The following is a 27,362-nucleotide window of genomic DNA, read 5'->3' as shown; positions in this document are numbered from 1 at the left end:
TTCCTTTTGAGGTGGATTGAAGTGAGAGAGAGGCGTGCAAGTATGGAGGAAGTGAAGTGTAATAGTGGTGTTTAGTGGTTGTTATGGCTGGCTGAGGTAAAGGCTTTTGGCTGTGACTTAGAGGGTGGGGTTGTTGGTGATGGTGTTACTGGAGCTGTAGAAGTGGGAGGTGGGTCTCACGGTGCTTGCGAGTCAGGGAAGATGATGGAGAGGGTTGTTGGTTTGGGTTGTTACGGGTTGGTTCTGGTCTAAAGGAATGAAGAAAAGGCTGCTGGCCGCTAGTTTTGCTTATTGAGTCTAGTTTTTTATTTTAATATCTATATATTAAGTAATGTTTTAAAGTTGTTGGAAAATTACTGTAACTTTTCCATGCCTTTTACTAATATATTTACTTATTAATATATTATAATATTATAATTATAATTATATTATATTATATAACTATTTTTTTCTTCTATTTTTTTTTGTTTTTAATTTCTTTTTAATGAAAATTTTTTTGTTTGATTTAATTTGTTAATGTTAAATTTTTTTATTTAGTTATAAGATTTTCATAATACAGATCCCGGGTTTAATTGGTTAACCTGATTTGACGATTTTCATTTAGTTTAGTTTGTTAAAGTTAATTTTCTTTCTATTTAATTATCAGACTTTCATGACACGTATCCTAGGCTTAACGGGTTAACTTGGTTTGATGGGTTAACCTAGTTAATTCTAGGTAAACCCGTTATTTTTTTTTCTATTTAGTTATCAAACTTTCATGACACGAATTCCAGGTTCCTGATGATTTTTTTTCTTTGTTTTTTTTAGTTAATATATTTAATTATCACATTTTTATGACACGACCTTATAGCCAGACTCACATCCAATATTCTTGGGTCCGGTGTTGCAGCCAGACTCACTTAAACTTGGATCATGCAAGTTTAATATTATTATTAATATTATAAATATTATTTTTAGGTTACTTTTATATATATATATATATATATATATATATGTTGTCTGGGCGACTGCGAGCCGGTAGATGTTCACAGAACACGAAAAGTTCAAATTCTAATTCAAACACACACTAAACATTTACAATATACATCCAATTTTATTACCATGTAACTGACTGAAGCAAGCTTGAAGGCCTGTCATCATAACATTCAAATACCAACCTATGACAAACTATATATAATACATACGTACTGGCTTCAAGGCCGTCATTGAAAAGAGCTCAATCACATAAATATCACGAAACTAAATAACAACCATACATTCAATAAAACACAATATATAATGATCTATGGTAGAGGTTCAAACCATCAAGAAAATGGAATAACCTCTATGCCAGTTAAATTCCCCATATTAATCAGCTCGACGGATCTTTTTCCGTCGTGGTAGGCAACGGACAAGAAACGGTGGTCGAGCTTACCTGGTTATCTTGAGAATGTTGTATGTAGAACCCATAAATGAGACGTACAGACGGAATTGCATTATTGCAAATACTAAGACCGGAAGGAATGCAGCAATGGAAAGGAGTAATGTTGTCAACTTTTTCTCTGACTGAATGAGTATCAAGATTGTGGCCCCAAAAGATAGCATGGTCGTTATCACAGCGAAGAAGAGGAAGGTGAAGCCAAAAAGAAGTTTCCGAGGAAGAGAGATGTGAAATTCTTGTAGCTCAAATGGAGAGGTCAACAAAGACAGAAATACCACAAGCGAAGTCAAGGAGCTTGCTAAGGAAAGAACATCCGAGACAGTGAAAACCAGAAAATAGGGAGAGTCGATGAAGTTGGGCGTGCCATTCTTATCAGAACCTCCGGGCACAGTATAGGCAGCAGCAAAGACAACAGTAGCAACAAGTGCAGCTACTGTGGAACAAGACTGGGTCGTTTCCTTTATCCATGTTTGTGCATTTTTCAGTTGGTCCTGGTGACTCTCTTTGAAGAGCTCGTCTGCAGCCTTGCCATCATCGTTTCGAAGCGTGACATAATGAGAAGGAATTACCTTTTCCACTTGCTGCAATAACCGGGAGATAAATATGATTGTTATATAAATGGAGTTTGTAAATAAAACAACGTATTATTTAATTCCGTATAATTTTTAATAATATTTAAGTTGTTGGTTTGGGTGACAAGGAGAACTAGATCAGCCTGATGTCCTAATTAGGTGACATGTCTACGTTTCATTAGCATTAAAATCGATTTTTTACAGTTTAACGGTTTTTCTATAACCTTAACTGGATTGGATAATTTGATTGAAACAAATGTTTTAATAGGTTAGGTGCTCTAATACACAAGACGGATAATCCTGTACAAAGTCCATGAATAATTTTTATCAGGAGGTAAAGAAAAAGGGAAGAAAAGGTCTCACCTCAAACCATTGCAACTCCTCCTGAAGTTTAAGTGCAGGCCCAGGCTTGGTTCCTCCTCTGTAATGCTCCATATCTGCAACATGGTGCAACAATGTGTTGCCCTTCTTATCAACAACTCGATGCAGTCTAGCCAATGGTACTTTCTGATGCTTCACAAGACTGAAGATGTTTTTCTGGCGATGCTTGACGGCCACATCCAAAATGCTCTGCCCCTCCTCATTGAGAAGCTCAACAGCGTGGGGATATTGATTTATTATCTCCCCCACAATCTCTTCTATTCCATGTATAGTTGCAATAAACAATGGGATATGCTCCTTCCTAGTTAGTGATGAGTCCGTTACATTGAGCAGCACAATAGCATCGGGATATTTTTTCATTATCTCCAACACAATTTCTTCTTTTCCATTTTTGGTTGCAATAAACATTGGGATCTTCTCCTTCAATGATGAGTTCGTTTCAGAAATATCTTTTCCTTGGCTAGTGGATTCAGAGAACTGGTTTTCTCCCTTTCTATATTCTTTCCCACCCAGTCCTTCCTTTGTTATGCTGACTTTATTCAATGACTCATCTTTCTTTATTAGGATTTCGGCGAGCCCCAAAGCAAATACATGCATTCTTTTCTGGTTCCAGAATCCTTCTAGCCAACATCCTACTTCATGTTCAAGCGAAGGGGAATGAAATTAAACATGGATGAGAGCTAGACATTTTTAAGAAACAGAAAGAAATGTTAACAATGATAGTAGAAGGATGAACAAAAAAATATCATGATTGTAGAAGGTGAAAAAATAGAGACATGGTAAAGGTGAAAAAAGATAATGATTGTCTGGTTTTTAACCTTTATATCAGCAATTCTCTTTACTTTCATGCCTTATACTTTATATTAGGTACTAAAAAACTATATGGCTAACTTTCCGTTATTAAGAATAGTCTCTCTCGTTTATAAAAAAAATTGTAGAAAACAAAACAACACCAACATTATTAAAAGAAGAATTCGTACGTAGCTAGAAGAAATGAATCTAAATCGTGCAACCATAAAAGCGAGCCTGATAACAATGAGTGATGCATAAATTAAGTTGAGAAATAACCACCCACTGCAAAACTTGAGTCTTTTGAATGAAATACAGAAATAATTATCAAAATCCAATATAGTAGGGGAGCCAGTAAGGACTTAATGGTCCAGTGAAGATCACGAAATTCAAAAGCAAGTTACAATTACAAAGCAATTTAGTTTTGAAATATACACTGTCTTTTGCTGAAATTGTTAAGTTAATTGAAAAAATGAGTGTTAGGATTGGTAATCATTTCTTATTATTAAAATGATATTTGTTTTTGTATTTTAAAAGTATTTTTTTATAATTTTTTTATTTACTTTAAATTAAATATTTTTTTATATTTTTATATTATTTTGATGTGCTAATATACAAAAACAATTAAAAAAATATTATTTCAATAAATTTAAAAAATATATTTTAAAAAACAACTACAACCATGATATCAAACGGAATCTAAATCTCTCATTAAACAGAATTCAAATTCATAATTATCTATTATTAAAGTTATAGTATCATTTAAAAAATCATTTCAATACAAAAAACTTTTAGTTACTTAGTAATACTTATAAGAGAACAACAGAAAAAGGTGGTTGTATCTCTACTCACGTCATCATATTAAAATCTGCAACGTGATAGATTATTACTTATCATTTTTGACGCCGCAAACTGGAAATACAACACTTGTAAAATTTGAAGGAACATAACAAGTCCATTAAATCTTCCTTTGAAAAAAAAAATAAGAGAGAGAGACTCAATATATAATACCGGATTCAAATGTTTGTTCGAGCCATGAAATTTTAATATCGATATACAAAGGTAGCTCAATATATAATACCACCTAGCCTTGAAACCAAAAAGAACGGGCCTGAATTGTGTCCAATACCTTTAGGGACCTTTAAATATTTGAGTATGCCGCCTCTTGGTTTCCTCTCCAGCATCTTTCTTTCCTTCAACCAAGTTTCTACCTGTGATTCTACGTCGTGGTGACGTTTAACAGGAAGGCCTGCAACATAATATAGAGTTCAATTTATATGTGTGTCCATGGTATACATACAAGAAATATGTAGGCAATATAACATGTGTCCATGGTATGCATACACATATATACATGTAAGGTCTAATAATGTGGTTAGTGTAGGCATACAGCAGTAGATGAGTCTTTCACATATGCCCATGGGAAATCCACTCTCAAAAGCGGTTGGCATTTGGGCTAGAAGTTGAAGAGCAGTTACGCCGTCTTCGTCCTTCAACTTGTGGAGCGAGTCATCCAGTTCTTGCAACAGTAAAGCTGTTTCTGCATTCATGAAATTAGGAATAGAAAAATTATAGGATATCTTATATATGTATACTTTTAAATTCGATAATTAGACAGAGATCAATTGTTACCAAAGTGTTGCCCTGTGATAGCAGCGCTAAGGATAGACAGGCCATCCGTTCTCTTGCGGTGAATTGATAATAGGCGGCAGTTATCATTCACGCATTTTTCTGGTTTGGATGTGATTAAAAGCTCCACTATTTCTGTCTCAGCAAATCCAGCAGCTGTAAACAATGGGGTTTCACCGTAGTTATTTTTTTCCTTAAGGAGGTCTGGACAACGTTCTACCAAGAGCCTTGCAGCCTCATAATTCCCGTAGATGGTTGCCTCGTGAAGAGCCGTATTTCCAAATTTGTTTTTTCTCTTGAGAAATTTAATCTCCGGTACAAGGGACTCTGTCTCAGGTACAGGGGATTCTGTCTCATCAGGTACAAGGGATTCTGTCTCATCAGGTACAGGCACAAGGAATTCTGTCTCATCAGGTATATACTTCACGATTTCAAGTAAATCTTTAAGTGGTTGCTTTTGTTTGCTGTACACAGCTAAATGAAGTGCAGTATCCGCAGAGAGCGTAACTGGGAAGGGCACATCTAGGACACGTTCCTGATAATGGTCAAGCATGCTTTTCCAATTTCCATTCATGGCTGCTCTATAAGGTATCCCCATTATAGGAAGAGAACCCATATTTTCTCTCTACAAAAAATTACGCAAGTGACTATTGTTAATAAACAATCTCAACTCAAATCTAAATGAGGTGAAATCCTAAAAATAAATTTATATTATATAGCTCATTAATATAATGGAAAACAAAATTAGGAAGTGAGCACTCAAGGAGAACTGTAAGCATGTCATACCTTTTAGTAATGGAAATGATCGAAATGCTCCTCCACCTACTTCTTGGTAAAATCAATGTCAACAAGAAAACTTGTTTCCGGAGAGATGACTACAAAGAAACAACCTAGCTTGTAGTTTTTTTTCTGAATTAAGTCGTTTGAGAACCCTATATATACAATCCCTTAGTTCCTTTTTCAGAAAAAAAAGAAGTAAATTAGGATCTGTGTGTTGCTTGTTTGGTTTATAAAGTGAAACTATTATGAGAATATAATAAAGATATGTTGATTCTCCTTTCGCTTAAAAATGTATATATATGTTCATGTAAAAACTAATATAAACGGATATCTTTTATATTTATTTATATTTTTTGTATTATTCAATATGGGATATGTTTGTGCTTAACACATGAAACTCTAAGAATGATATGATTTTCTATTAACTTTCTAAAACAACCTCTTTTTTTTTAATGAAAGTAAACTTATACTTTTAAAAAAAAAAATTAATTGTAGTGAATAAGAATTATAAAATTCAAACTCCTTACTTCTAGGTAAATACAATTCTAATATTATATAAAATTTATCTCAATCAAAAAATTTAAATTTTATATCTAACTTTCTAACATTCCATACTATCAGCACCCATCTAAGCTTATTATTTATTTTAAATAATTAAATAATGCTTTGTATCGATCTCCTAAAATACACTTTTTGTTTATGGTGAATTCTTACTGATGAGCTCCTCCTTTGCAGGGATATTTTCTTCCATATTAATAATTTAATTAATCCGTTTCCAGAAGTATATATTAGCTTAAGAACTTGTTTAAATGATCATTATAAAAATAAATATATTAAGATTAGATTTTGGTCAAAAAAAAAATTTTCTTAGTTTCAGTATGAGTGAAAAATGTATTGCATTTGTTAAACCATAATATTAATTGCAGCTTGAAATCAAGATTAACATTCTTGCTTCTAAAATAGGCAAGCAAAGAAGAAGAAATTAATTTATTACTTATCCTTTTTTCCTTTTGGAATAATCCTATTTTAATTGTTCTTATTTGCTTCTTTTAGTTAATTTGTTATTTTTTTTAATGGCATTGCCTAAATCTTATTACTATGATCTCTCAATTACTATAAAAAAATATATATTCTCATTTGCTTTCTCGTACATAGTTACACTTATTACACTACAATATGAGATGTTCTCAGTTGCTTTAAAGAAGCATAGAATATAAAATTGTATAAAAAACAATTCTACCCTTAAGTTCCATATCCATCAGTTTCAAGTTAAATTTATGAGATTTGAATTTCTAATTATTTAATCATTAAGTTCTCATAACATGTTAAATTAAATTATTGAAATGGGGTCAGTAAAAAAAATTCAATTTTATAATGTATAGTCCGTTCAACATTTTTTATATTCTCTCAATTGAAATTAGTTGCTTTATATTTTTTTTTCTAATTTAATTAAAAAATATATAGAATATAAATTTGGAACTCTTCACAGTTTGACCAATATAATTTTGATATTATATTAAATAATTATTTTAATTTTAATTTTTAAATTATTAAATAATTATCAGATTTGTTTTTCTTAGTTCATTATATATGAAAAAATGTATTGCATTTGTTAAACCAATAATATCGCAGCTTGAAATCGAGATTCACATTCTTCCTTCTAAAATAGGCAAGCAAAAAAGAAGAAAGTAAATTATTACTGGTTTCCCCTTTTTCTTTTGGAATAGTTCTGCTTTAATTGTTCTCATTTGCTTTCCCCACGCCACATGTTTTTTTTTTTATTATTTTTTTTTTCTGATGGTTCATTTTTTTTTTGTTTTGTCTTTTTTTTTCCCACATTTGTTTTCCTTTTCTTTTTGGTTTTACATGTTTTCTTGTTCTTTTTTTTTCCAAAATTGTCTTCTTCTTTTATTTTTGTTTTCTTTATTATTTTTTTTTATTTTTTAAAATTATCTTTGTCAATTTTTTTTTTAATATTGAAATGGTTGAAAATTTAGTTCTGTAGTTTTTTTCTTTAAAACATTATGGATTACTACAATGTTTCCCTACATGCCTTCTTTTTATTATTTGTTTTTTTTAATGGTCTTTGTTGATTTTATTTTTTTCATATCGAGCTGGTTGAGAATTTTGCTTCGTACTTTTTTCTTTAAAACACTGTTAATTGTTACAATGTTATCCCATATTATTTTTATTTTGCTATATAGTGTTTCCCCACATGTTTTATTTTTTAAATTATCTTTATCAATTTTATTTTTTAATATTGAGTTGGTTGAGAATTCAGCTTTAACTTTCCCCACATGTTTTTTTTTTTTTTTGCAAAATTATCTTCTTTTTTTTCTTCTTTTTTTTTTGTGTTCTTTTTCAGAATTTTTTTGTTGAATTTTTTTTTTTAATATGGAGCTGGTTGAGAATTTAGTTTCGTAGTTTTTTTTCTTTAAAACATTGTGGATTGCTACAGTGTTTCCCCACATGGTTTTTTTTTCCTTTTTTTATGATTTTTTTTCTAGAATTGTCTTTGTCGATTTTTTTTTTATATATATTCAGCTGGTTGAGAATTTAGCTTCGTAGTTTTTCATTAAAACACTGTGGATTGCTACAGTGTTCCCCCATATGATTTTTACTATTGAGCTGGTTGAGAATTACAATTGTAAATTTCATCATGAAACACTATAGATTGCTACAATGTTTCCCTGCATGGTTTTTTTCCTTTTGTTTTTATCGATTTTATTTTTTCATAATGAGCTGGCTGAGAATTTAGTTTCATAATTTTTTTTTAAAAAAACAATGTGGATTGTTATAGTGTTTCTCCATATAATTTTTTTTATTATTTTTTTAAAATTTTTCTTTATTCATTTTATTTTTTTAATATTAAGCTGGTTAAGAATTTAGCTTTGTAGTTTTTTCCTTGAAAACATTGTGGATTACAATAGTTTTTTTTCATATAATTGTTTTTTATTTTTTTTCATAAATTAACTCACGACAACGCATAAGCATGCTATAAATCTGCAGCATCGCGCCGATATGGCATCTAGTTATTACACTATAATATGAGATGTTACCGTTTGCTTTTTCGTACATAGTTACAATTATTACACTACAACTTTAAAGAAGCATGGAATAGAAAATTGTAGTTTTTTCCTTCTTAAACCGTTTGAGAAACCTATTATTGATGATGAACTCTTCATTTGTAGGAATATTTTGTTCAACATTAATAGTTGAATTAATCCGTTTCAAGTATATATAATACTCTGTTCTTATAGCTTATGAACTTGCTTAATTAATCATTATAAAAATAAATATATTAAGATTAGATTTAGGTCAGATTTTTTTTTCTTAGTTCATTAAATATAAAAAAAATGTATTGCATTTGTTAAACCATAATATTGCAGCTTGAAATCGAGATTCACATTCTTGCTTCTAAAATAGGCAAGCAAAAAAGAAGAAAGTCAATTATTACTGGTTTTCCCTTTAGCTTTTGGAGGAGTCCTACTTTAATTGTTCTCATTTGCTTTCTCGTACATAGTTACAATTATTACACTATAATATGAGATGTTCCCGTTTGCTTTTTCGTACATAGTTACAATGATTACACTGCAACTTTAAAGAAGAATGGAATATAAAATTGTGTTCCACGTTCATGACAAAGTGTCCATGAAATCTATTTTTGAGAAACCTATTATTGATGATGAACTCTTCATTTGTAGGAATATTTTGTTCAACATTAATAGTTGAATTAATCCGTTTCAAGTATATATATTATTACTCTGTTCTTATAGCTTATGAACTTGCTTAATTAATCATTATAAAAATAAATATATTAAGATTAGATTTAGGTCAGATTTTTTTTTTCTTAGTTCATTAAATATAAAAAAAAATGTTATTGCATTTGTTAAACCATAATATTGCAGCTTGAAATCGAGATTCACATTCTTGCTTCTAAAATAGGCAAGCAAAAAAGAAGAAAGTCAATTATTATTGGTTTCCCCTTTAGCTTTTGGAGGAGTCCTACTTTAATTGTTCTCATTTGCTTTCTCGTACATAGTTACAATTATTACACTATAATATGAGATGTTCCCGTTTGCTTTTTCGTACATAGTTACAATGATTACACTGCAACTTTAAAGAAGCATGGAATATAAAATTGTGTTCCACGTTCATGACAAAGTGTCCATGAAATCTATTTTTCCGACAAGCCATAGGAACATCATTTCCTTCTGCTTCGAGTATAGAGTGCAATGGAAAAGAACATGTATTATTAATGGAAGAATCGGTGATCATCAATTCTATCTAGTGCTTTTTACAGAGGATAAATCATTGGTTAGCCATGGTTGTGCATTGTGTCATGCAATTATGGAAAAAGATATGTTAGCACACCAATTAGTGTTATTATTGAATTATTTTTTTCTAATGGGTTGCCTTCAAAATAAAGATCATAACCTTTTTAAATAGGTTTTAAATTGACTTTTAAAAGTAAAAATAATTAGAATTCCTTTTTTTTGTTTTGGTAATAGTTCGAAAGAATTAGAATTTCTAATTCAAATAAAAAAAATAACATAAATGTAGGGAATTTCGATCGGTGATATTCTGATATTTGTCCATTAGAGGCTAAGCACACTGACACAATATTTAACGTGATTCGACAAACCATCTACATCCACAGGAAAAGCCATTTGATTATATAAAAAAAGAACAAGATTTACAATAATAAAAAAAAAGAAATCATCCTCTCTTTGACAACTCTCAACTTCACTCTATTTCTCTCTTCTCCCGTAAGCTAAGTCGGCTACCAGTACTGGAAATTCTTTTCCTCTGTCTCAGCAATTAATTCATTCAGGAAAAAAAGTCAATTAAGCATAGCCGTTACCAGTAAGGAGATTTTTAAAATAATGAAATTAACAAAGGATGGAGGGCACGGTTGATAGCAAGGAGAAAAAAGGGTCACAACTTTTATATGTTGTAATTACTAGGGGAGTTATTTATTTTTGTATTTTAAAAGTATTTTTAAATAATTTAATTTTTTTTTATTTTTTTTACTATAAATAAATATTTTTTAATATTTTAAATTATTTTAATATACTGATATAAAAAATAATCTTTTTTAAAAACTTAATAATAATAAAATATTATTTTAATATATTTCTAAATAAAAAGTAATTCATTACCAAACTCTCTCTAATTATTAGTCAAATCATATAAGGATCGCAATTTTTAATTAAATAAGACAATACCTTCAAAACAAAATGTCACAGTAACTATTTTCGATAAAAAGAAGTCTCTTGCTGGTCAAAGTTGTTGGTCACTATTCATGTATATGGATAAATTTTATTTAGTCCCTAAAAATATGCAATTGTTTCAAATAGAATACTAAACTTTAACTTTATTATTTAATTTGATAAATATCAATAGAATTGGTCCTTAAATTTCTAATTTTAACTTTTATATTTTATTTTCACAATAAAACATATCTATTTATTATAAAAATTTAGTATGATCAAATCAAATTTTAATCAAAAAAATATATTCAAAATGTAAAACCCCCTCAATTATATTTTTGAAACATGTCTATTTATTTTTAAATGTAAGTGAACTTAGAGTATATGTAGAAACCAAAATTTTTCTACCAATCAAATTTCTTCATATATTATTTTTATTTTATTTTTACAATAAAATAAAATTAAAATAAATTAAATGCCACTTTAGTCTCACATATTAATCAAATCGAGCTTTTATACTTTTTCCTGGGACAGAGCTTTTTCCCCCATGGTAGCAGGCAAGAGACACGAAACGATAGGAGAGCTTTCCAGTTTGTCTTGAGAATGTCGTAGGAAGAGTCCAGAATTGAGACGTAAAGACGGAATTGCATTATTGTAAATACCAAGACAGGAAGAAAAGAAGCAACGGCAAGGAGTAATGTTGTTAACTTTGTCCCTGATTGAACGAGTATTAAAATTGTTGACCCAAAGGATAGCATGCTCGTCATCATTGATAAGAAGAGGAAGGTGAAGCCGACGGTAAGTTTTCGAGGAAGAGCGATGTGGAAATCTTGCAGCTCAAATCGAGAGGTCAACAAAGAGAGAAACACCGTAAGTGAAGTCAAGGAGAATGCTAGGGAGACAACATCCGCGACAGCGAAAGTCAGAAAATAAGGAGATTTGATGAAATTGGGCTTGCCATTCTCATCAGAACCGCCAGGCACAGTATAGGCAGCAGCAAAGACAAAAGTAGCAACAAGTGCAGAAACTGTGGAACAAGACTGAGTTGTTTCCTTGATCCACGTTCGTGCACTGTTCAGTTGCTCCTTGTGCTGCTCGTAGAAGAGCTCTTCTGCAGTCTTGCCTTCATCGTTCCGAAGCCTGACATAATGAGAAGGAATTACCTTGCTTACTTGCTGCAATAATTGGGAGATAAACATGATCATTATAAGGAGTTCTAAATCAAACTAAATATTATAGAAATGAAATTACTAGAGTGCAGATAATATTTTAATCGTTAAGTTTTCCTCAAACTAGTTGGTTCATGTGGTAAGGAGAACTCGTTCAGCCTGATGTCTTAATTAGGTTCGACATATACATTAATTGGATTGGATAATATGGTTGAAACAAATATTTTGATAGGGTGGTGTTCTTATACACAAGATGTATAAGATGGTACAAAGTTCATGAATAATTTTTATCAGGAGGTAAAGACAAGGGATGAAAAGGGCTCACCTCAAACCATTGCAACTCATCCTGAAGTTGATGTGCAGGCCCAGGCTTGGTTCCTCCTCTGTAATGCTCCATATCTGCAACATGGTGCAGCAATGTGTTGCCCTTATTATCAATATTTCGATGCAATCTAGCCATTGGTATTCTCAGTTGCTTCACAAGATTGAAGATCTTTCTCTGGCGATGGATGACGGCCACATCCAAAATGCTCTGACCCTTGTAATTGAGCTTCTCAACAGCATGGGAATATAGTTTTATTATCTCCCACACAATCTCTTCTATTCCATATCTAGTTGCAATCAACAATGGGATCTGCTCCTCCCAAGTTAATGGCGAGTTCGTTGCATTGAGCTGCTTAATAGCGTGGGGATATTGTTTTATTATCCCCCGCACAATCTCTTCTATTCCATTTCCAGTTGCAAGAAACAATGAGATCTGCTCATTGCTAGTTAATGACGAGTTCGTTACAGAAGGTTGTGCTGTTGGATGTTGGACTTCTATTTCTTTTGCTTTGCTAGTGATCATTTCAGAAGTTTGCCCCAAATAAGAGAGCTCGTTCTCTCCCTTTTTAATTCCCTGCTCTGCTTCTTTTCCTTTATTTCCCCAAAACAGTCCTTCCTCTGTTTTGCTGACGCTCTTCCATGACTCATCTTTCTCTATTAAGATTTTGACAAGTCCTAAAGCGAATACATTCGTTCTTTTCTGGTTCCAGAATCTTTCTAGCCTTGCTGGCCAATATCCTACATCATGTTCATGTGAAAAGGAATGAAATTAAACATGGATGAGAGCTAGCCATTTTATGAAATAGAAAGAAATGTTCATAATGATAATAAAATGTGAAAAGAAATGTTCATAATGCTAAAATTAGTTGAAGCACAATTAATTATCATATAGAAAACAAAACAACAGCAACATCTAAGTCATGCCGTTTGTCCCAACCACTTTGATTGTTAAGTTATTGAAGATGTAACATTCAAAATCCCATTTGTCAAGCCTCAGGATTATGCAAGTAAGAAAAAATCATTTCAATGTAAAAATTTAAACCATTAAATCAGATTTAATTTCATGAATTGTTTTATTTTAACTCACCAATACACTTTCGTACGTAAGTGATAATGAGATCTAGCTCAGTTAGTATTAGAACCACCAATCTCGCATAAATAAATAATAAGAGTGATATATAAAGTTCAGAATAAGTCATCCACCATGAAATTTAAATCTTTTAAAGGAAATATAAAAATAATTATCAAGTTTAATATAGTGGATGATCGATCTAGTGAAGATCATAAAATCCAATTCGAATCACAAACCTCAAAAATAGGTTACAATTCGAGTCAGAACCACCAATCTCACATTATACAAGCCTTGACTCTGTTGAATCAAAAGTCAATTATCTAATTCAATAACTGGTTGTAGTGTCCTCTCTTGAGAGGAATTGAATTCAAACCTCTTCTTTCTAACAAATAAAAATATACACATCTTCTTAATTGAAAGTTCTTTAATTTTTTTAAATATACACAACCTCACAACTGTTTTTTGTTGAGATTTTTAATTAAATTGAAAACAAATGCTTGAATGATAGGATTTTAAACTCATGGTTGTTTATCATTAAATTATGATATTATGTTTAAAACTATTTTAATAGAAAATTTAAGCTATTAAGTATAACAAAAGGTCACATGAAAAATAACCATATAAAAAGAGAGGGTTTGAAGAAACAGTACCTTGAGGCAAAAATCTGCAACGTAATAGATTACTTACCATTTTTTACTCTGCAGACGGGAAATATATATAACACTTGTAAAAATTTGGAGGAAGGAACATAACAGTCAAAGTTTGTTGGATTTAAATCTTCCTTTAAAAAAAACAGGAAGAAAGAAAGCGAACAGAGGCTGGCTACATGATTCAAATATTTAGTCAAGCCATGAAATTGAAAATTCTTATGATTCCTAGCCTACATGATTCAATCATGAATGAAATGTGTACATATACTCTCGATATGGACAGGTAGCACAATAATACGACCTAGCCTCAGTTGTGTCCAATACCTTTGGGGACCTTTAAATAGTTGAGTAGGCTGCCTCTTCGGTTCTTCTCCAAGCTGCTGCCCGGAGTACCGCTCTCAAGATCTCTCTTCTTTGCCCTGCACCAAGTTTGTACCTGTGATTTTACCTCGTGATGACGTATAACAGGAAGGCCTGCAACATAATTTAGATTTCAAATTAATTAATGATATACATATATATGTATTTGTATATGTCCTTGGTATTCGATCAAGAAATATGCATGTAGGAAATATTGCTAGGTCTAATAATGTGGTTGGAGTAGGCATACAATAGTAGATGAGTCTTTCAAATATGCCCATGGGATATCCACTCTCAAAACCAGTTGGCATTTCGGCTAGAAGTTGCAGAGCTGTTCTGTTCTTATTGTCCTTCAAGCTGTGGAGCGATTCATCCAGTTCTAGCAACAGTAAAGCTGTTTCTGCATTCATGAAATTAGGAATAGAAAAATTATACAATGTCTTATATATATGTGTATACTTTTTTAAAATTGAGAATTATATAAAGAGAGGAATAATTATTACCAAAGTGTTGCCCTATGATAGCAGCGCCGAGGATGGACAGGCCATCCTTCGATCGCTGGTGGAGGATGGACAGGCCATCCTTCGATCGCTGGCGGTGAATTGATAATATGCGGCCATTGCAATCCACGCATTCTTCTGGTTTGGACGCTATTAAAAACTCCACTATTTCTGCCTCACCAAATCCAGCAGCTGTGAACAATGGGGTTTCACCGAAGTTATTAGTAATGGAAATTAGGTCTGGACAACATTCTACCAAGAATCTTACAGCCTCATAATTCCCATAGATGGTTGCCTCGTGAAGAACCGTATTTCCATATTTGTTTCGTGTCCCGGTTAAAATGAATTCTTTTCCCTCCAAGAATTCTCTTCCATCCATGATTCCAAGTAAATCTTTAAGTGGTCGCTCTTCGTTGCTGTGAACAGCTAGATGAAATCCAGTATCTAAAGAGAGAGTAACTGGAGAGAACAAATACTTTGAATATTTCTTATAGTAGTCAATCATGTGTTGCCACTCTCCATACATGGCTGCTATATATGGTGTCTCCTGTATCATCTCAGAATCCATATCCTGTATCATCTCAGAATCCATATCCTGTATCATCGCAGTATCCATATTTGCTCTCTACATAAAATTATGTAAGTAACCATTGTTAATGAACAATATCAACTCAAAGCTAATTGAATTGTTGGGTGAAATCATGTTTAGTACTGTTATGTTTTGTAGTGTACATGATACTTTGTTTGCTGTTTTCTTTCTCTCTTTGTATAGTCACTATTTTACTGGCAATAAGAGATATTAATGAAGTTCCTCTAGTATATCATACCTTGGAAAACAATATTAGGTAGTAAGCAGTAAGCATTGAAAGAGAACTGTAAGTATATAATACCTTTTAGTAATGGAAATGGTCGGAATGCTCCTCTACCTAGCTCTTGCTAAAATCAATGTCAACAAGAAAACTTCTTTTCGGAGAGATGACAATAAAGACACAACCTATCTTGTAGTTTCGGAACCCTTTATATACAATCCATTAAAGAATGGTTCCTTGATAAAAAGAAAAAGGTAAATGAGGATCTGTGTGTTGCTTGTTTAGTTTATAAAGTGAAACTATTATGAGAATATAATTAATGAAGCCAAACTTCTATATTTACTTCTTTTAAAAGAATATAACAATGATGAAATTTAATATATTAATTTTTAACACATCCTTAATTTTTAACACATCCTTCTTTATTTTATTTGCTTAGTCATTAAAAAACTTAAACCTTGTAAAGTTTTATATTAAATTAAATAGCTGAAAAAAATCAAGTCTTGTAATGTGTAGTCCATTCAATATTTCTTTATATTTCTTTATATTTTTATATTTACTGAATATGGGATATGATTGCTAACATATGAGACTCTAAAAATTATTTGATTTTATATTAACTTTCTAAAAATCATATATAATTTTTATATGATTCACATTCTTGCTTCTAAAATAGGAAAGCAAAAAAGAAGAAAGTAAATTATTACTGGTTTCCCCTTTTGCTTTTGGAATAGTCCTACTTTAATTGTTCTCATTTGCTTTGTCGTACATAGTTACAATTATTACACATCAACTTTAGAAGCATAGAATATAAAATTGTGTTTCACGTTCATGATAAATATATTTCCAACAAGCCAAAGGGATATCATTTCCTTCTGCTTGGAGTATAGAGTGCAATGGAAATGATCCCTTATCAAATATGTTTGTTTTTGCATTACAGTTTATTTTTCAAAATACATTTCTATTTTTTTTTTGTCTAAAACGCATTAATATATACTTTTAGATAATTTTAATGATCTAATATTATAAATAAAAAATTATATAAAAAATATCTTATTGATATATTTTCAATTAATTATATTACAACACAATAACGAGACCGCGGTTAGAATTCTATAAAGAGAGAAATAGTTACCAAATACTAACTAACTACTTTTTCTTAATTAAACCGTTTGAGAACCCTATTTATACAATCATTCAAAGAATGGTTCCTTGTAAAAAAAAAAAAAGAGTAAATTAGTATCTGTGCTTTGCTTGTTCAGTTTATAAAGTGAAACTATGACGAGAACATAGTAAAGCTAAAGTTTTATTTATTTCTTTTATAAGAATATAATAAAAATATGTTGATTTTTTTTAATGAATATTGAAGAATTATATAGAGTTGGTCATCTAATGGATGGAAATCCGGCTTGGTAGCATATTACAGGTATTAATTTATTACTCCAATATGCTACACACTCTCTATTTTTTTAATAGATCCATACAATTATGTATAAAACTAGGTTTAAACAAATGAATCCAAGATGCAGCAATGTAAAATAATAATAAAAAAAAAAACAGGGATGATTGCTTCTGAACTAAACAAGCAGAAAGTAAATTCTTTATCTTTTTCCCTTTTCCCTTTGGAATAATCCTACTTTAACTGTTCATGCATAGACGCATAGAATATACAAATGTGTTTCACGTTCATGACAAATTGTCCTTGAAATCTATTTCCAACAAGCCATTAAAGGGGCTTCATTTCCTTCTACTTGGAGTATAGAGTGCAATGGAAGTAGTGATCACTAACCAGCTACTAGGCTAAAGGGTAATTCCCCTTGCCGCGAAACATGAAGTCAAAACCATTAAAGTTTCAGTCAAGAAACTACATCCTTGAACAAGGCAGGCCGAGAATAATATTGCAGTTCTCTTCTATATTTCTGAATACTATAAATTCTTTGTTATCTTATGTTCTTAAAACTATTTCTTAGAAAGAATTTAATTAAATTTTGGAGTTGAAATGATTTTTTATATTATATTTAATTTTAATAGCAAAGAAATTAATGTGTCATGGTTCTAGTCTCATTATCCTCATTGTTTTTTATTAAATTGATAAAATCAGTTATAAGATAGTGGTGAGCCATTAATTTTGACCAAATTCTGCAGTTTTTTACTTTTGACCCATTAATTTAGCTAGCCTACATCTGCAGATTTTTCTTTTTTTATAATAATCGAAATTTTATAAATAAAACATAGTCTTTATATAGAGAGAAATGGAAAACTCATATATAAAACAATTAAACCAAAAGATATTCAGCAGTTGTTAATTTGTCCAGCATCAGATATTTCTATCGGACTTCTGTAAAGATCCATCCCTGTATATGAGAAATTATTGTCCACGGTGTGCAACAATAGTGCTAGGTGGTGAAGGATTAGTACTGTAAACACTGCATTCCAATCGGTTTTTAGTTTTCAAAAATTAGTTTATTTCTTGATGTCCAAATGCCCCGTAAAATGCCATGCGAAAGCAAAATAATTGCTTTCGTTGGAATATCCCGGTCACCAGTGCACTCCTGAGGCATAATCCAGCTGCAGTCTAACCATTTTGTGAACTTCATCCACAGTTTCCACACATCATCACAGTGCAAGAAAAGATGAACAATTACTTTGACCGGTGTCTATCAGATTCCTGTGGAGAAGAAACTCCCGAGTGCAGACTCTACTCTGAAGCAACATCCAAATGAACTGAACCTTCCTTGTGAGTCTGCCTCCCATACTCTAGTGTCCTTTTTATTCAAAATAAATTGAACCCAACTTCACATATGCACGTAATTCTGGAAATTGATTCAATGGATAGATGGTGGCCATTTCTTGAATTTTAATTTCCAAGAAACAGAGAAGGTTTCTGGAAACAGAGTATCAAAGATAGGGAAAGGTACAGTTACAACGGCTCAGCAACAACAGGTTAGATGTTAGAGCTGTCTGGTATGTGCCATGCTTCCATGTAGATGCAGAGAGTAGGTGTGGAAAATATTTCAACACACCAAGTGGTGTTACAATTAGCAAACATGCTCTGCATAATATAAATTATGTGCACAGAAAAATTGTGCGATGCATAGTCCTGGGAAATGAAAAAATATTGGACATTCCGGGTGAAGACGGGTTAAAAATAACTGTGTTTGGGTTGCCTGAGGAGGCTTTGGGCTACCAAAACGCTGGGGAGGTGCCTGCCCAGTGTTGGCGCTTAGACTAGGCTTAAGAGCTGGGCACTGCTACACGCTTGGCCCAAGCATGAGGATTTTTTTTATGTATATAAAATATGCCCCATTCGGTACAATAAAATTAAAAAATAAAAATCTCTCTTTTTAGGTCAGGCCTAAACTTATAGAATTATGTCCATTACTGGAACAGAAATCTGTCAGTTTAGGCTTGGTCGAAAAGAAATCTGTTAATTTTATGACTAGACCAGCCCAACCAGACTAGTGTCCTATTTTTATTTTATTTTTCTTAAACACACGCGTACATGGCAATCCAAATGGACTCCCCCTTTCTCTCGATTCTAAATATATATATATATATATATATATATATATATATTGAGCTCACTGGACTCACAGAAAATCTATAAATTAGCATACATGACAATGCGAAGTTACAAGTTTAAATACAATTAATATGGTGTCATACTATTTTCAGCTTGCTCATAATCTTTTCATTAATGATATAACTATCAACAACTTATTTTTTCTATTTATTTACAAGACAAATACAGAGAATCAAAAAAGTGAAAAACAAGAAGCAAAGGAGGGAGGAGGAACAGAGGGTTCAAAGCAAATCACCGTCTATTCTAGCCTATTTGGGGTTGTGTTTTGGCAAATTTTGATTATTTTTTTTTTGTTAGAATTGAATGCGGTTTGTATTTTTTGGATCGTTTTGATGTGCTGATATCAAAAATAATTTTTAAAAAATGAAAAAACATTATTGACATGCTTTTCGGCACGAAAAACTATTTGAAAAGCAACCACTATCACACTCCCAAACACCTTAGCTCCCTGCACAGGGGAGTTCTTCATTTCCCTCTCCTTTGTAATTACAGGTATAGTTTAGCCAACATATAAGTTACTGTTTTGTGCATAAACGTGTGAACTAGTTACTACGTGCCTGCTGTCCAGCCGGGTTATTGGTCTAGGATCGTGATCAGGTTGGGTGTTGGGTCTAGGTTAACCTATATAGGTTGAGCTAGATTCAGCCTTAAAAAATTAAAAAATATAGTTTTTAAATTTAAATTTTATGGGTTTATTTATTGACATCAGAATAAAAAATACTATATTGTTTGGATTATGTAATATTTATCAACGCCAGAATTTGAAATATTTATAGGTAAATATTTACTGACATTTGGGAATATTATAGAAAAACCATAAAAAAAAAATAAAGACAAATTCTTAATCGGTAATTTAAGACAATCACCAATGTAATTTACCTCAGATATGATAATTAAAGAGTGAAAATATCTTCTTTTTTTTGTAATTAATCTTGTATCTTATAATTTTTATTGACCAATTAAGTTTTTAGTGACCGTAATATTAAACTTCGACTTCTTAAATAAGATTGTTTCTCCCAAGAATAAAATACAAGTACTTGTTTTTATTTTATTTTCTAAAAAAAGTTTAATCTGTAGTTGTTATGGACGGGTGTGATAATTAATTTGACAAATTTATATGTGCGAGTCAATAATCAATCTTGAAAAATGATTTGTGTGAATTTGACTGATAGAAAATTAAAATTTCTGGCTCCACCATGCACGATTAACCCTTCTGCATCACCTTCACTTGTATGTCATTAAACACTCTTTGGAGTTCATTTCCTTTTTCTCTCTTTACGTAGCTATATCATATAGTTACTATAGTAGCTGTAACTAGTTGAAATATGAGTCAACTCAGTGTGCTATTGCAGGAGCCAGAAAGAGAAGCACAAACGTTTCTTGCATTGCTCAGAGATCATATGAATGGTACTGTAGATTCTTCAAGGAGAAGATTGCGATTGAGTCTTAAGGAACGGCTAGGATTGAAAGGGTTGGGTTGTTGTGGGGCCACTTGGGGTTTCAGGGCCACCACCATCACCAATGATGACCTTGATCATGAACAAGAAGACATGGAGCTGGTTATGGTAAATTCGGATCAAAAGGGTACACCAATATTGTTACTTATGATCGCCCAAGCTCAAGCACCTATCAAACATACATGATCGCCCAAGCTCAAGTTAAAGAATAAAGTATTTCTTTAAAACGGGAAAGCCAATTTCTGAGTGTCTTTGAGGTACACGTACATGATCGCCCAAGCTCAAGCACCTATCAAACATCTGAATAAATTGACATTTGATCATGGCAAAATTAAAAGCATGGACATATCACATACGAACTCAAAATTAGCATATCGTGGAGAAGTATGAACCGTGAGGTACGTACATCTCTTAAGCATAAAGAGAAAACAAGAACATGAAGAACAATAAGTTGAATAGCTAAAGGGACGGGGCATATAGCTTTTAACGGGTATGAAATGGATGTTTTCATGTTATCTGCGAGGTAATATTACATAACTTTGGAAGTGAATGAAAAAAGCCAAAAAAGAAAAACAAAGTAGCTTCCTTTTAAGTTGATGAGTACTGGCTCTATATTCCCTTTGCCTCCAATTCCATCTTTTGAGAAAAAAAAGCCTGTTTTTGATTTTTGCTTGAATCATGAGTTCTCTATCTCTCCATTGTTTCTGACATTCACTGTATTGGACTTTATATATCGTGGCAATCTCTTTCTTATCTTTTTCATTGATGTTGATACGCACAAATCTCTCGAGTTTGTGTTTCTTAGAGTTATAGGTCTGAATTATTAGATTCTGTCTGGGAATTTACCTTGACTTTATCGAGTTTTATTTAGAGGGTTTGTCCAGGTTAATTAGATGATAATTTAACTTATCATCTTATCTAATCCTGTGTTTATTAGCATATATATGCACGACAAGTCCATAACTATGCGGCCACTAGTGCGAACCCTCAATTTTTTTGCAAAGAGTACCCTATTATCCTTGACTACTTTCATAGTATTTCATTTGATCCCTCTATATTATTAATACCAGCATATGTTATAGATTGAATGTATACAATAGGCTTTCTTGTGTTGGTAAAATTAAGTTTAAAAATGTTCATTTCTTAAGGTAAATTTTTTCTTCAAGTACTTAGCGCATTTGCATGATTTAAAATCAATTTAAATGACCATTGATTGAATCATTCTTTCCCAAAAGAAACATAATAATTTTTGTTATGACGAATAAATATTGTGCAATTATAATTGATGATATTTAAAAATTTAATATATTCAGAAATAAGATTTAGTGTTTGGATAGTGGGTAATTATATATTTATATCAATATTTTTATTAATATTTTTAAGCTTAAGTTTAAATTTAAACTTAGGCTTAAAATTAAATTTTAAAAATAGCTAGGATGATTCATCAATAATAATAATAATAACATATTCCATCGAATTATCTCAATATTGCAGCCACGATATGAACTTATACCGTAATCAATTTGTAATTAACCAGATAGAGAGCTTCATTTAATATCCAGTTACGGATAAAGATTCCACTTGCGCCATGCTTATATGTGATTTCATTACTCCAGGGATTGTGTTTCCTATTTTATATATTATTAATCCCACTCCTGACTCCACCTTTACTACAATCAATGATCATATGAAAGAAATTATTGATTGATAAATGAATGACAAGTTAAAGTACAATGATCATATGAAAGAAATTATTGATTGATATATTTGTTGAATTATAGTCGGAAAGGGTCCCATTTAAACGATTCCATGTCTGCTTCGGCCTTGTTAACCTATTCCTAATTTTGGACGATTAATCGATTGTGCAATGGACCCCTTCTGCAAGGGCCTGTTTTTGGAAGACAACGTTGGTGGGCTCAACCGTCTAGCACATCATCTTGAGTTCTTGATGAGGTAAAGAGACATAAATTACACATAAAAGAGCTACAGAAGTTATTGAAGGCTGCTGTTTTTTTTTTTCTTTCTTTCTTTTATAGTGAAGATTACTGTTTGGACGCAACTTGAATACATTTTGGATGAAAGCGATGATGATTTGATCAATAAAATTCTATTGTCCCATATGCCATAAGTAATCTGTGCAACTTGACGTGGCATCCACATCTAAATTTTGGTAGAGTCATTGGATACCAAGTGGGATTTTTTTTAATTTGAAAGAATTATTCTTCTTTTTCTTATTATAATTAAGTAAGAAGATAAAGAAAATGTGTTTTTTTTAAAAAGCAAAGGAATTCGGATTCTTCTGCAAAAAAAAAAAAAAAAATCTCAGTGCATATTACGTGTATGAAGGGAAGAATCGATTCAGAAATAATTAAACTCGTGGTACTAATCCTTTTTTTATTACCAATTAAGGAATTAAATTTTCAAAGCTAGCTAAGAATATAAGGAAATTATAATGGTGCAATTTGATCATATGTTATTCTTTCATAGCCGCCATAAACTTAACATATCTATTTATGTTAAGTTTATAAAGAAAGAATCTAGCTAGGGAATCAATGTATATATCTAGAGAAAAAATTAACCTCGAAGCTCTAATCCAAATTTTTTTCTATTTATATGAGTAATTAATATAAAAACATACTAAATCCTCAAATTAAACATAAAAATCAAAATTAATATGATAATAAAATTACGCAAAGTGTAAATAGTATTCTTACATAACGCACCATCACATGCATTGTATTAATTTCTTTTTAAATTTTTTAAAATAAAAATAGTGTTTCATTAATACCAAAAATATACAAATACATAATTATTTTAAAGATCTGCTAGGGTTTCAACCAAACGTGTATCATATGAAATTATATATAATATAATAATATTGGATATATGTACGAACAGATTTTAAAGAATTCTCTTTCAAAGTAATTGACGTAATGGTGGCATGTATAGTCATTTCATAATTATAGAAACAAAAGAAGAAATCCCAATTTATTAGAAATTAATGAAGTCGTTGATTAATTTCCAGTCTTGCTGTTGAAGGGTCAGTTCCTAGTTTTGCTAGCTTAATTAGGTAGACCTTAGAAAAAATTCAGAGTGATGACCGATGACCAAGAACTTGTTAATTTTTAGCCATCACCAAATCTTGCACCTATCATAACACGTTACCCACAAGCTTCTTTGCTCTCTTCTCTTTTTCAATGGAAATGCCATACGATTCATCCATGGAACTGGACTTTAATGAATATTCATTATACACATGGACCTCAATAGTTTTTTTTTCCAACTTGCCAACTTGTTAGTTCAATGTTTTTCTATCAAAGTCCTACACGATTTTGTGCTACATGATGGAGATGAGTAGCCTAAATTACAAGATACTTAACCTTGAAACTAAGAATCTATTTTGTATTTTGCTTAACTTATATTTTATTTCAATTGCGGGGTTGAAAGGATTTGGTTAAACCTAATATCAACTATAGATTTATATGAGTTTCGCTACAAAATCTTTCTTGAAAACTTAGTTTGGAAAAACCTACAATTTATATAAAAAAATCTTTTATCCAAAATATACTAGGATGAAGCAGTTGAATGAGGTATTGACCAACATGACGTCTAGTGGGTTTTGTTTCTTAAAAAGCATCTCAGAATAAGAGAGGTGTTTTTGGTGCACCATATAAGCAACCAAAATCCTCATCTCCTAACCGATGTAGGATAATGGCCTTATCAGAACCCTCCAGACGAGGGGCTTGGGTAGAGCACGGTGTCAACTAATGAAGTGTGTCCCTATCTGCAGCATGGTAAGTCCACAACGAGGTATTGTCCCATATTGCTTCCAGTGGATTTTGTTCCTTAAAAAGCGTCTCGCAATAAAAGAGGTGTCCTTGGTGCCATATAAGCAACCAAGGTCCTTGTCTCCTAACCGATGTGGGATAATGACCTTATCACATTTCATCCTATATTTTATTTTAATGTTAAAAGTGTTTGGTTAAATCTCATCCACTACAAATTTGCTTGGATCCCATTAAAAATCATTTCTTTAAAACTTAGCCAAAAAAACAATTATTTATATTTTTAAAAAAAACTTGTTTTTTTTAAATAATATTCACAAAAATTATCATAATATCACATAAAAAAATGTTTGTTTTCAATTGTGTTAGTTAATGCTTGGAACATCCTCTTCAACTTGTGTATAGAGTACTTTTTTTGTTTTGTGCCAAACACATAACACATAAGGATGATATATAATTTGATCAATCAAACGTGAAATTAGGGTTTGACATTGAACTTTGCACTGAGTTGATGGAGAGACCGAAAGTGGAAAGTTAATGGTCGCCTGATCATAAGCCCATAGCTTCTCTTTTGGTTGAAAGATGAAAAAGCCCCTGGTTTGCTAACTACGCATGAAGCAGTTTTGAAATATTACTTAATCAATTTAGCCACCTAAGTAGCCCAACAACCACCGCGAACTGTCACCCCATAGGTGGTCCTGCTGCCTGCTGAGGCTGTCAACTTTTTCCTCCCCCTTCAAACAGTAAATTTCGAAAATAATTAAATTAAACAAACATCTATTTTATTTTTCTCTTGATTAGACCGTTACCAATTACTGAAATGAATAGATAAATTTTATTGACATTTAGAATTAAACTACTTAACGGTTCACGTCATTGACTATGACCAATTTTCTCACCTTTAGCTCTTAAGAATTTTCTTCCTTGCAGTTTGGTCATTGCATTTTTTATTTTTTTTAATTTTACCCTTTAAAATATTTGTTTAAGGGTTTTATTAGGTCTTATTATGTCCCAATATCTATTTCTATTTACATTCCCTTGTGTATCTAGTATGTCATGAAGTATTTTAACATTAAATTGAAGATATATTTTATAAAATATAATTTAAATTTCTTGTCAAAATAAAATTAAAAAAATCAAGGATCAAACTTGACATAAAAAATAAAATTAAATTTATTAAAAAAAAAACACGAGTTTAAGTTCAAATCTTTATTTCTTTTTAATGTTTCATAATTCCCTGGTTATGAGCTATTAGAGAGAAAGTCATCAAAAAAATAATAACAAAAGAGAAAAGTGTTTATTAGCCCACCATAATTCAACCATTATAATAATTAACTGAAATTAGTGTCAATTGATTCATCCTAAAAAGTAAAAATGGACTAGGTAACTGAACTCAGTGTTTTATATTTTAAAATGTGTTTTGTTATTTAAAATGTGTTTATTAAGGTTTATATGATGTTGTTTTAGATATTTTTAAATATAAATAAGTTGAAAATAAGTTTTTAGAATCCAAATACTCAAATCCTGATTTTCCAATCACAAAGATATGATCATAAATTGCAAAAGTAAATGACACAGCATCTGGCATACTAGATGACATATAACTTTTTCTTATAAGTCACACATATTGGCGTGGCTTGCTAGGCTTAATAACACCTAAACTCTTTTTCTTTTTTTTAATCTCTTTTTTTAGATTTAATTTTTAATTAATACCTACTATATTATTTTTAAAATTTTTTAAATTAAGTTTTTTAAAAATACCAATTGATATTTTGGATTGTTTCTATGATTTTATAATACTTTAAAAATATTTTTTAATTTATCTTTAATTTTTTTCATCTCAAACTTTAGATAGATAAGTTATATTTATATATTTTATTTAGAAAAATAAAAAAAATATATATAAAATGACAAAGGATAGCTATAGTAAACATTTGCAAGTGTATTGATTTGTTGTTTTTTTATAGAGAAAATCAGCTTTTTTTTTTAAAATCAATTTTAACAACTCTTATTTGATTTATCAATTCTTATATTTTTAGTATATTTTATTAAACATATACATTTATTTTTATATTTTTAATTAAAAAATTTATGTTACTGGAAAATAAGTCTACAAAGTCATTGTGTTTTTTTTTTTTTACATAAAAAAATCAACTTGAAATCATATTCACAACATCGCGTAGATGTACTAACTAGTTTTATTTCTAAATGATTTTTAAGATAAACAAGTGCCGTGATTTTTAACTACTAGTCCCTCCTTGAATTAATTACATGTATAGCAATATCTATGATATATCTTAATTAGCATCATGCATTAACATACAGTTTAGTTAACACCAAAGTTTAACTGGATTCAAAATTGAAAACTATGAAAATATATGCTTGGTTTTTATCCCTTCGATATTCAAACCCAAATCCTATAAATATTTTAATGGATGCACTCTTGCATATGCATTTGATTATTCACAAGGTTATGGTATTTATTTCTTCCTTTTCCCATGAATATTTAGGCTTGTTTGTTTGTTAAAAATTAATTTTTTTTATTGAAAAATGATTTACAAGAAAAATAAATCTCTAAAAAGTAAATTATTTGTTTATATTTGGCAATGTCATAGAAAAAAATAAGTTGAGAAATAATTTCTAGTGTTTAGCTATATTGTGAAAAATAAGTTAGAAAATAACTTATTTAATAATATTTTTTAAAATTTATTAAAACAGTAAAAATTAAATCTAACAGATAAAAAAATTTGATAAAGGATGTAGTTGAAAAAAAATATATAATTTAATAAATTATTTAAAAAAATTACAATGAAAAAAAAAAGGATCAAATCTTATAGATTAAAAAAATTAATAGATGATGAAATTGAAA

The 27,362-nt window shown here is 30.7% G+C and overlaps 2 protein-coding genes across 4 annotated transcripts; both read right to left on the bottom strand.

The window, feature by feature from the left end:
- Positions 1-1,077: 1,077 nt before the first annotated feature.
- Positions 1,078-5,707, bottom strand: LOC118049395 (uncharacterized). Of its 2 annotated transcripts, none has more exons than XM_035059390.2 (6): positions 5,578-5,707; positions 4,795-5,416; positions 4,553-4,702; positions 4,292-4,411; positions 2,356-3,008; positions 1,078-2,001 (listed from the first exon to the last, which is right to left on the bottom strand). In XM_035059390.2, the coding sequence occupies exons 2-6, from the start codon at positions 5,405-5,407 to the stop codon at positions 1,411-1,413; spliced, it is 2,127 nt and encodes a 708-aa protein (XP_034915281.1). In that variant the 5' UTR covers positions 5,408-5,416; positions 5,578-5,707; the 3' UTR covers positions 1,078-1,410. The 2 variants fall into 2 exon arrangements, with proteins under 2 accessions (XP_034915281.1, XP_034915282.1); XM_035059391.2 differs by having other exon boundaries at positions 2,356-3,005.
- A 5,487-nt stretch (positions 5,708-11,194) lies between these two features.
- Positions 11,195-15,870, bottom strand: LOC118049393 (uncharacterized). 2 transcript variants are annotated; one of them, XM_035059386.2, is made up of 6 exons: positions 15,750-15,870; positions 14,863-15,484; positions 14,610-14,759; positions 14,324-14,473; positions 12,279-13,015; positions 11,195-11,959 (listed from the first exon to the last, which is right to left on the bottom strand). In XM_035059386.2, exons 2-6 carry the CDS (start codon positions 15,473-15,475, stop codon positions 11,285-11,287), a joined length of 2,325 nt encoding a protein of 774 aa, XP_034915277.1. In that variant the 5' UTR covers positions 15,476-15,484; positions 15,750-15,870; the 3' UTR covers positions 11,195-11,284. The 2 variants fall into 2 exon arrangements, with proteins under 2 accessions (XP_034915277.1, XP_034915278.1); XM_035059387.2 differs by having other exon boundaries at positions 11,772-11,924.
- Between the last annotated feature and the right edge of the window lie 11,492 nt (positions 15,871-27,362).

Source organism: Populus alba, chromosome 2 (genome assembly GCF_005239225.2).
Source record: "Populus alba chromosome 2, ASM523922v2, whole genome shotgun sequence".
Taxonomy (NCBI): Eukaryota; Viridiplantae; Streptophyta; class Magnoliopsida; order Malpighiales; family Salicaceae; genus Populus; species Populus alba.
Note: the sequence above shows the minus strand (reverse complement) of the source record. Positions and strands in the feature narration are given on the sequence as shown.

What these genes read in the sequence shown, in the direction of transcription:
- LOC118049395 (XM_035059390.2), bottom strand. Translation starts at nt 5,407, where the DNA reads ATGGGTTCTCTTCCTATAATGGGGATACCTTATAGAGCAGCCATGAAT. An exon ending in TGAAAGACTCATCTACTGCT is followed by an intron (nt 4,412 to 4,552) that starts GTATGCCTACAC and finishes ATTATGTTGCAG; the next exon opens with GCCTTCCTGTTAAACGTCAC. An exon ending in AGGAGTTGCAATGGTTTGAG is followed by an intron (nt 2,002 to 2,355) that starts GTGAGACCTTTT and finishes CGGTTATTGCAG; the next exon opens with CAAGTGGAAAAGGTAATTCC.
- LOC118049393 (XM_035059386.2), bottom strand. Translation starts at nt 15,475, where the DNA reads ATGGATACTGCGATGATACAGGATATGGATTCTGAGATGATACAGGAT. An exon ending in CTATTTAAAGGTCCCCAAAG is followed by an intron (nt 13,016 to 14,323) that starts GTATTGGACACA and finishes AACATGATGTAG; the next exon opens with GATATTGGCCAGCAAGGCTA. An exon ending in ATGAGTTGCAATGGTTTGAG is followed by an intron (nt 11,960 to 12,278) that starts GTGAGCCCTTTT and finishes CAATTATTGCAG; the next exon opens with CAAGTAAGCAAGGTAATTCC.